This window comes from Trichoplusia ni, chromosome 13, assembly GCF_003590095.1.
Source record: "Trichoplusia ni isolate ovarian cell line Hi5 chromosome 13, tn1, whole genome shotgun sequence".
In the NCBI taxonomy this organism is placed as follows: Eukaryota; Metazoa; Arthropoda; class Insecta; order Lepidoptera; family Noctuidae; genus Trichoplusia; species Trichoplusia ni.
This window is the reverse complement of record NC_039490.1, coordinates 11,474,903-11,485,896: the sequence shown is the minus strand read 5'-3', so window position 1 is coordinate 11,485,896 and position 10,994 is coordinate 11,474,903. Positions and strand designations below refer to the sequence as shown.

Here is a 10,994-nt window from a genome sequence, read left to right as displayed (position 1 = left end):
CAGAAGCTCAATAGTGAAGCCTAAAGCAAGTGTGCCCTATTTGAAACTCAATTACAGATGACGTGGGTGTGACAATTACTCTCTGCCTACACCCTACACCGGCGCGTGTCGCGATGTGCGCTAAAATGGCGCTCATTTGTAACACGTGACATTTTGAACAATAGTGCTCATTTGTTTAATATTAGGTGACGCAACTTGTGGACAGGGATTCACATTGTATTTAATTACTCAAATTGCTGCTACAATTGAGAAGTAGGTTCGGATTTGTGGATATTAATGATTTGTCGATAAATCTCACAATATTTTATTATATCCGATATATATACTTACATATCGGGACTTATACGAGTATCTAATATATAAAATTCCCGTGTCACGATGTTAGTTACCGTACTCCTCCGAAACGGTTCGACCGATTTTTATGAAATTTTGTAATCTATTTTTCATACCCCTAAGTGATAAGGGTTGCTCAAACTAAAAAAAATATATTTTTTTTGGACTAAATTGTTTGTTTTTATTTTTTTTATAATGTTGCATTAAAAATACACACACAGGCAAAACAACGTTTGCTGGGTCAGCTAGTAGATATATACTTATTCTGTGAAATTTCCACAGACTAAATCTGAAACGTAAAATTCATATTTCACAATATCCGTAATTGAACTCCTCTGAAACGACTCGACCGATTCACAGTAAATTTTGAGTGCATATTAGGTAGGAATCGGACATGTATTTTTCATACATAACTACTTTTTTATTATTCCCTAAAACTCACATGCCATACAAAACAACGTTTCCAGGGACAGCTATTAATTCTATAAAATAAAAATGTTGGTGCCTTAGGTGGCTCGATTTGCCCGAGATTTGCTTTTTAAAGAGCCAATATATTATCTATATTGTGCCCATATTCGGTCATTACACGACACTGGCAGAAATTGCTAAAACTATCTGTAGAATGTCAGAGGGAAAAATAAAGACATGGGTGATCAATTTTCTTTAAAAACTTTTAACCTTAATCTTCGCTATCGCGAGGCTGAGACACACTTGACTAGTTTATTTATTATTAACACCATCCGAAATTTTTAAAATTACTTCAGGTGTGACTTTTGGTCTCAAACGTTGATAAAAAATTGCCGCTAGTTTCATTATTACATAAATGACCTAACATTAATTACTTCTGGTTGCTACGCCGGTCCCTGTACTCCTAGTCATTAAATTAACACAACTTTAAAACTTCCGCTAATTCACACATCCTTCATTAATATTATAGTGAATCTGTGGTACATTTATGATGGCGGTATTTTTTAGACATGAGTGAGGTAAAGAATGGGATATAACATGTAAAGAATACAACAATATTTTATATATTATTTATTTATTTAACAACGAAATAACATAACAATTAAATATTGATTAAAATTATTATTAATAACAACGTATTATTACAGCTGGACAAAATGGAACTTGTAACGCGTTGCTCTACAGACTAGTCAAAGATACGTAGATAATAAGGCCTAATTGGCAAGGCGGTTTGACGTACGGCGAAATGTCGCCCTTAGGTGCCATACTCTGTTTGTAGTTTTTGTATAGGGGAAAATTTGGAGATGGGCTGTTTTATTCGTGTTAGTGGTGTACAAATATCTAGTTTCGGTGTTAATCATTCTCACGAAGGTTACCATAAAAATAGATTGTAAATTCGTCCTATTAAAATTGAATCTAGTTGGATCAGTAGTTTCAGATAAACCCGAACTTCTGTAATACGACAGCAAACAATTTGCAGTCAAATAGTTCATTTCTCTTAGCTAGATTCAACATACCTGCGGCTAACGGCATGGATAATTAAACTTTGCAAATCAGATCTGGCATAGATAATCAAATCAAACCTATAAATTTGTTTGAAAAGGGGTATTTTTTGGATTCCAAAAACCCGTCTCCCCCGTAGGGTAATATTAGTAGTCTAGAGCACAGAAGAGCGCGACCCCCCGCTTGATCCAGTGCACCTGCGGCTTGTGCGTGTTGAGCTCGATGGTCATGACGTAGTTGGTGGAGTGGCCCGTCGTGGACAGCGTGCCCGCGCGCAGCAGCGTCTTGTACGTGGGGCACTCGTACAGGTTCTGCTGCAGGCGGTGGTTCTGTTCCGGCTTCATGAAGATTATCGCCATCTCTGTTGGTGGAATTGTTATAGAAAGACTTCTATTTATATTATACTGGTTGACGTTAGTCTACACATTTTTCTTATTAGTACTACTGTTACAGCTAGTGTTTCGGAAGGCACGTTAAATTGTGGGCCCCGGCTGTTATTCCTACATCTTTGACAGTCGTTACAGGTAGTCAGAAGCTTGAAAAGTCTGACAGCCAGACGCCAGTCTAACCAAGGGGTATCGTGTTGCCCAGGTAACTGGGTTGAGGAGGTCAGATAGGCAGTCGCTCCTTGTAAAACACTGGTACTTAGCTGAAACCGGTTGGACTGGTAGCCGACCCCAACATAGTTGGGAAAAAGCTAGGGCGATGATGATTACTGCTAGCCTGGAATGTCCCACTACTGGACAAAGGCCTCCCACTCTCTCACACTTGCCTCTACCATAAGCCACAGTGACCAGTTCAGTAAAAAAGAATCTAGGTTATCCCGCCAACTCCGCCTGGGTCTGAATCGCAGACGCCAGTTTTTTTTATACTTCTAATTACAAACACGATTGATCAATGAGACCCAAACACCAAAAAGTATTGCGCTCATTACAAAAACATTTTTCCTGGGGGCGATATCAAATATACGATATACGGTATAGCAGGTAGGGCCACTTCACCAATAGACCAGCAGATGCCTTACACCTAGCAGATTTTAATAGGTCCTACTAGAATAGGCTAAGTCTTTCATCTGTACGGGTGGTGGTGGTACTAACCGGTGAACAGTTCCTTGGGTTTGCTCTCCTCTAGCGACAGGTCCCCGGAGTTCCAGCGAGCGCCCTCCAGGTACAGTCCGCGGACGCAGCAACCGTCCTCCGGCTTCTTCTGAGGAGGCTGGTTCAGTGCCTGTACGACAGCGAAACCATTTCATCATTCATCATTAAGAAAGTTTGGTTTATATTCCTAGATAAGCAAAAACTTCGGTGGCTTGAACGGCCAGAAGCTGTCTCGTGTAATTTTATTTAATATCTTTTATTTCACACTAACACTGACGAATAAGACACTCAAACAACTGAAAACCAATAAGCTCGGTGCCGTTTTTTTGTCAAATCATTTTGTACTTTATAACCATAATCCTAGAGTCTGTTTTTGACTGTCATAAACAAAACTATAAGAAGTCAAACATACTTCGAAGGCATATGCCACAGTGTCGATGGCTATGACGTGTTTCCGGGCGTAGTTCTGCAGCGCGCCGGTGAGGAAGGCCTGCGGGAAGTAGAAGCCGGAGATCCAGAACACCTTGGGGATGCCGTTCACCTCCCAGTCCTTCATGAACTGCACGCGCAGGCACAGGTCCTTCACCCACGCCGCTACAACAACATTCATATATTTGACGATTTTGCAAAAAAAGAGCTCTAATGCACGTCAGACTCTTGAGATGGAGGGTTCCGTATAAATAGCTCAAAAAAAAAAAACAAAAAAAATATTGTATTAAAAAAGAAACGACTTCCGCAGTAAGGTATTTAATCCTTGTATCGTGGGGTATTTCAGGAATGAAACATGTCACCTGCACAAAGACACCTAGACTCAGAACAAGCTTTCAAGAATCACACTAATGCTTGTCCGGGGATCGAACCCAAGTCACGGGGTTTGGCGTGGTTACCTCAGGCTACACGCGGTTATTCATGAAGTCAAAGGATGAATTTAAAATAATATATCTGTAAAGGATACCCAACAACAACAGACCGGCTGACTTACTTTGCGACTATCATAATCTTATGATGAGGATAAGAAAAGGAAGCCTACCTAAGGGCTTCAGTGAAGGGTAAGCCTTGGAGCTCCACATGACCGGCACCAGGTTCTTGGCGAGGCTATCCGTCATGTTCTCTAGGGCCTCGGACATCACCACCAGACCCTTCAGGGCTTTGAGCAGGTCTCTGCACACCAAGTAATAGAATAACGTTGTGCTTACTACATTTCTAATGTATCTTTGTGAAATAGTTAGTTCGAAAAAAAGGCAAACGGTATATTATTGTTTTTAAAGAAATATTTATGACTTTAGAATAAAAAAATACGACGGCTACGTTAAAAATCTTCGTACAGTTTTATTCTTCATTTATAAAGGTATATCTAGTGTCAGTCACAGTTAAGCCATAAATCGTCATGAACATTTTTAAAAGGCCTTGAAACAGCCGAAAAATATTATTATTACTTCCTAATTTAAATATGTTTGGTGCTTCCAAACAAATATAATTAGAAAATAGCTATTATTTCGGGAAACCCATTTATATAAAGATTTACTGTAAATTTAGGAAGCAGTAAAATACTGACTTGAGCGACTGGTTGATGACGGTGAGCAGCTTGTTGTAGCGGATAGCCTCTTGTATTAGCACCGTGTTCAAAGACTCCTTGTAAGACACCGGGTAGCTGTGGGCATATACAAAGATACTATATTTCATAATCTAAACAATGAAAATTGAACCTTTTGCATAAAGGAATTTGGCTCCAAAGAATCCCGAAGCGAAAGTTTTTTTTTTCATTTTTTTTGTCTGTTGGTGCGTTTGTTTTGCTATGAACTCAGCAAAGACTTATCCGATCCCATGGTATTTCTGGTGAACAATGATAATATAAGAAAAGAAATGTTAGGGGTGGAAAACCCTTATCGTGTATGAAAAACATTTGTTATATATAATTTAATTAATGAACTTCACAATAATTCGACAAGCCTTGGCTTGTCTTTCCTTGCAAGAAGAAGTTGATACATATTATAAGATAATTATTATGGTGTGTTTACTTTGCAGCGATATGCGCGGTGTCGAGCTGCGCCGGGAGTACGTGCAGGATGTCCTTGGCGGCCAGCTCCGTCATCATCTCGATGGACATGCCGCCAGCCACCGCGATCTCCTTCGGCTGCAGGTCGCGGAGGGTCGCTAGGAGAAGGTTATACTCGTAGAATAACGTTATTAAGGACCAAGGACCAAGATTTTTTAAAAGTTGTTTTCGTCTTTAGATTTTTTAAAACGGCTCCTGCAGAAAGGAATTTAATCCTTGTGTCGCGAGGCTTTCAAAAACATTCCAAGTCACTTACACAAGACACCAATACACACATTGGCTTAAACATAGCCATAGGTATTTGAATTCTCACTACTAAATATGTAACTTTATTATTTCCTTTAAGAACGCGAGGCAAGTTCAAGGGGTTAAGTTAAACAGAAAGGAATTTGTCATCAGCTGATCTAAATTTGTATGAGAAGACATTTTCAGGCGAGGGTATCTCATGATCCGTATAAGATAGACAGTTGAAATTTTGTCAGATGATGTATTTTTCTGTTAACCAAAAATAAAGGTCGAGGTCAAGGTCAAGCAAAAGTGGTTACTATCATAAATTTATTGGTGGCAATCCAATAAATTTAAGGGTGGGTACTCAAACCTTCGTTTGATACCCAACCGATTTGTATTTTCTTCAGCCTAATTGTACAGAGTCCCAGTATTTTTTACAGTAAATAAATATCTCTTACATAATAGGTATGCATACCGATGCAGTTATGAGTCTCGGACATGGCGTAGCTGATGTTGGCGTTGGGGTGCAGCCCGAACAGCGAGGGGTCGTCGTTGAGCGGCAGAGTGCGGATGTAGCGCGTGTAGTCCTCGATCGACGACGATGATTGTTGCTGCGGGATATACACATGTTGACTAGCTACGAGCTACGAGCTACGAGTTAGGTAACGATGTACCGGCTGAAATAAACAGATCATGAATTTTTTGAGTGTTTACTACTGCGTTTTGTCGGGATCGCAAAGATTTATTATTCTGGAGCTGACGCAATGGTGTCGTCTTTATTATAAAATAAGCAAATCAGGCTAAAACAATTCTTCAGCTTCTTATTTTTGCGACGACTTAGTACATACATATAATAAGGTTTAAATATGTCAAAATCTATAAATCATTCAAATCGAAAATAAACCATATTATAATATTTAGAAAGAATATTAAGAAAATATAGTCCAAATGATCACCCATCCAAATCCCGATCTCACTTAACGTCGCTTAACCTTAACGTAGCAAGCCCCAACTGACCTGTCTATAAGCCCCGCTCTCGTCGAAGATACACCGGTCGGTCAGCACGGACGTGGTGTAGTAGTCTCCGAGCAGGCAGAGCAGACAGCGTCGGTCCCAGTCGTCGGTCACGCGACCGCCGTAGTTGATGTGCCCGGCGGTGTACGTCAACATCTGACCAACAATACATTTAACCAACGTTTAATGCGACCCAACAGACAAACTAGTAGATAGTTTTGTTGGACATTGTACGAAATTTAATATTTTTGGTTTATGAATTATGATCTGTGAATATGATAACAATGGCGAACGACGCTAACTACAGAGAAATAAAAAGAAGTAATTATGCAATCGAAGGTCGAAAATACTGTGATGAGTAATGTGGTTGTGTATATATGAAGATGGTAGTTTGTGCAGTGAATGAATTTTAGTATGTGATAGTGCGAGAAGGTCGAAGATGTTGTAATCAATCTGGTGAGTAAAAGAAACACAAATAATAATAATTTTAAAGTGTTTTAGACTCCAATAGGCATCAGGGCGGATAGTTTTGTACGCTATAGTTGAAATAATTTGTAATTTGTACGCTATAATTGAATAAAACATTGGTGCATGAATAATCGGTGCTATATTAACATTTAACCTAACAGACAATACTTACAGACAAGAATTACATGCTAAGAGAAGAAAAGGAAAGGACACAGTGAGGCAGAGAGCACCTTCAATTGAGTGCGTTCAAGAAGAAAGACAAGAAAAAGCAGCCCACGCCTCAGGAGCCCCCTCCACCAGAGCATGTATGTCATGACCCCAGAGGTATGAAACATTATCATGGAATAAAATAAAAAGACTAAAAATTTTGGCTAATTTGTTCCTGTAACAATGTCTTTTTGAGATGGTATTTAAATGCTTGTTTTGTTTTCAGACGTCGTAATGGTGGAGGGAGATCATTCCAACAGCGTGTGGCTGCAAACTTGAAACATCCTCTAAAAGCTGTAGTGGTATGCATAGGCACCACAAGGGGGCAAACCATGGAGCGAAGACCGCGATTCATTAGGTTGTGTTTCCAGGTCAGCCTGTTAAATAGATATTCTGGCTTTTGACTATTAATAATGGCAAACAACATATTGGCCAAGTGAAGCTTCCTCCTGGCAGCCATCTTTAATAATTTAAGTTCATTTATGTATGGTGTTACATGGCTTCTTCGAGGAATATTAATACAGAAACGAGCACAGGCATTTTGGATCCTTTGTATAGCGTGATCCGTTCTGGTAAGAAGGCATGGTCCATACACTATGTCGCAGTAGTTTAACTTGGTTAGAATGAGACTATCAACGAGTTGTTTACGCAATGGGATACTCAAGTATTTTCTTATTCCGTATAAAACCTTAAGCCTATAAAAACAATTCTGCAGAACTTTGTTTACGTGAGCCTCGAATCGCAGCTCGGGATCCATGACCAGTCCCAGATTGCATGCCTGTTCGACTCTCTCAATCTTCTCGCCCCTGACAACCAATGCAGGGTCCGCTGATAAAATTGAACTCACTTGGTTCCTAGAACCCAAAACCATAAATTTGGATTTAAGGGGGTTAAGAACCAGAGAATTATTTTCCGACCATACAACCACTCTGTGCAAGTCCTCGTTAATTTTCTGCACATAGATTATAGCCCGCTTTTAACGAATTCGGATAAAATAAGCCTTAATAAGTTAATCCAAAATATCAGCTACTTTCATTCCAAATTTCATCGTAACCAGTCGTTTAAGAGTGAAAAGCCAACAGGACTAATTTTGATTGTAAAACTTTTCATATAAAACATATTAATAGAAACAGACAGGATTTAAGTTTGTTACTCACATTGAAATATTCCCATTATAAAGTTGTAAAAGTTCTATAAATTAAATCCTCTTTCGGTATTTGTATTCCTATGGATCCCGGAAAACCACAGTCACCGTAGTTCATGATCAAAGATTCAAGATTCAAGATTCAAGATTTATTTATTGTTTGTCACAGGTGGAAATTCAGCTCTTAAAATAAGTGTTATAACAAAGTATCACTGTAACATACCCATGTGGTGTACAATCTTTAAAATTTACAATTACTTGTCAAAAGAAAAACAAAATGAAATCATTAAAGTAACATAATAACCATTAGAGAAAATAAATTAAGTATGAAAATCAATTGGTATTTGTCATAATTATTGCATCATTAACGTCATATTAAATAAATTTTAGTCAAAAACATTTGTCACTGAATTAATTGATGTCAAAAAAAAGAAATAGAATAAATAAAAATAACAATAATATAAATCGTCATGACAAGTGTACAAAATAGTCAAGGCAATATAATATTCATTACCACTACATTACAGATAAATACATTAAACAATAACTAACACTTTTCATTATCATAATACCATTAAATAAATTTCAGTCCAGACATTTGTCATTAAAGAATTCATTAATTGTATAATATGCTTTCTGTATCAGTAGTTTTTTAAGTTTGTATTTAAAAGTAGCTAATGTTTCGGTGGTTTTAATAAAGTCTGGCAATTTATTATAAATTTTCACACCCATACCAAATATGGATGATTTAAACTTAACTGTTCTACTCTTAGCTGCCTTAAGGTCATTTTTATATCTTGTACTTCTCAAACTCAAACAATAAAGGAACACATATACATATGTATACGCTGATAGATTTCTCAATTTCCGGATTATTTAAAACATGTTTATCCTCTCCAAATGCGATGCTTATCAATAAACACAAAATTGTAAAAGAGCCATTCTAAATCCAAAAGGATACTATAAAATATTATATTTTAACAATGTAATGTCACTAAGTTAAGTCTTAATGGTGAAATAAATTTATGATTTATTTTAATTATCCAAAAATATAAGGAAAATATAATTAAGAAACTGAGAGTTAGCAGAATTTCAATAGTCATCAACTCTAAAGAATTTCTAATCTTTGTGTCACGGGGGGTTTCCCAATTATTCAAGTAACATACACAAAGACGTGACGCGTGAATGTTATTTCTTCATCTTTAATATAAGTATACATATAAAAATGAATTGCTGTTCATTAATCTCGCTAAAACTCGAAAACGGCAACCAATGTCATGTCCTGTACTGTACCTACATTCCTATCAAACTTTTGAGATGTTTTGTTTGCTATCATAGTTTTGAATGTAAATTAAAATATTTTTTTATTTTTTCACATTATCATGTAAATTAAAATATAACATGATGATGTTTCTTAAGGAAAAAACCTTATAAGAACCACGAGATCGGGATCTACGCGAAAGAAACCGCGGATAACAGTTAGTATTAGATAAAGTTTGGACTCACCCTGATAGGCACATCGGTGTATTCATTGAGGAACATGTGCAGCTGTGAGATGCAGATCCGAAGGTCGCCGTCGGTGAACTCGTAGGGGATGTTGAACCCGAGCGGGCCGAACTTGCGCCGCTCCAACACCACGCCGTGGAACAGGCACAGCGCGAACAACAACCACTGAACAATACATTAATCTTTACATATATAAAGCTGAAGAGTTTGTTTGCTTGAACGCGCTAATCTCAGGAACTACTGGTTCAAATTGAAACATTCTTTTGAATTTCGTGTTCAATAGACCATTCATCGAGGAAGGTTTTAGGCTATATAACATCACGCTGCAACTAATAGGAGCGAAGATACAATGAAAAAAGTGGCAAAAACGGAGAAAATTATTCAAAAATTCCTAACTTATATCTTCTAACCACGCGGACGAAGTCGGGAGCAACAGCTAGTATATAATATTACACAAGTTATTAAATGATTAACGATGACGCGGTGGGGTCAGCTCATGAAAGGACTGCTATTGGGTCCAAAACTAGTCGGGAAACAACGATTAATACGAGTGAGTTAACCGTTGCGTCATCTCATAATGAATCATTCTGATGATAGTTACTGTGCTTTTGAAACATGCAAATGTTTGTACAAATAATTAAAACACCAGCATTCACTTTTATCAGGTACAAACTATGGTGTCACCATTGTAGCATACAGCTATCTATACATACTAGGAACACATAGGAACCATTGTATACATACATACTAATAGTCTAAAACTACTCATGTTTTCTTAATGAATTTGGATTTTACGTTCCACACAAAAATCTCAGAAACCTAACTACTCACGTATTACCTAGAAAATGAAGGAGAAAACTAATGTACCTTAAAATTAGGAACTTTAATATCCTGAGAATTAAAGTAGTCGATGAAGTCCGGCACTTGGTTCATGTAGGCCTTCAGTAAGTTCGCTTTGATGCCTCTAGGAGGCTCCACTGTCATCTTGTAACCTGTGCCGTTAATATACAATATTGTAACGACTACGAATTAAGTAGAATTATTATAGCTAAACTATATTTGTATGTAACAACTTATATGTAATTTCCCAAATAAATAAATTTGAATTTGAATAATAAACCAAAATACTGCCCTCCGCTGGTTATAAGGATAGGGTAGGTTTGGTCATTGCACAGAACGCTACATAGATAACTCCTCAAAAGTACGTGCACTTAGAGATAGGAATATTTTTTTCATGTCTTTCCATTTTTTTTTTAATATACCTGATCAATTTCGTTGCAGGTTCCAAGATAGCTGAAGGTTACCACTAGGATATACCGAGCTTGAATGTTACAGGAGTTGCAAATTTGCAATGACGAGCATGTGTGAAGGGCTAGTCCGATTAAGAAAAAATCGGGAGCTAGAAGTGAGTTGTTCAATTCTCCTTATCCTAACTTTACCATAACCTGCTGCAGTTAATATTAGCCTGAAG

The 10,994-nt window shown here is 37.5% G+C and overlaps 1 protein-coding gene across 1 annotated transcript in view; it reads right to left on the bottom strand.

Moving 5' to 3' along the window:
- Window positions 1-1,228: 1,228 nt before the first annotated feature.
- The window catches only part of LOC113499853 (dynein heavy chain 1, axonemal-like), a 64,387-nt gene continuing 54,621 nt past the window's right edge, over window positions 1,229-10,994 (bottom strand). Inside the window, 10 exon segments of the mRNA XM_026880419.1 lie at window positions 1,229-2,164; window positions 2,901-3,030; window positions 3,313-3,494; window positions 3,931-4,061; window positions 4,456-4,551; window positions 4,919-5,054; window positions 5,660-5,795; window positions 6,202-6,354; window positions 9,524-9,688; window positions 10,391-10,515. Of these exon segments, the coding sequence (XP_026736220.1) occupies window positions 1,950-2,164; window positions 2,901-3,030; window positions 3,313-3,494; window positions 3,931-4,061; window positions 4,456-4,551; window positions 4,919-5,054; window positions 5,660-5,795; window positions 6,202-6,354; window positions 9,524-9,688; window positions 10,391-10,515 (1,469 nt within the window). The 3' untranslated portion in view covers window positions 1,229-1,949.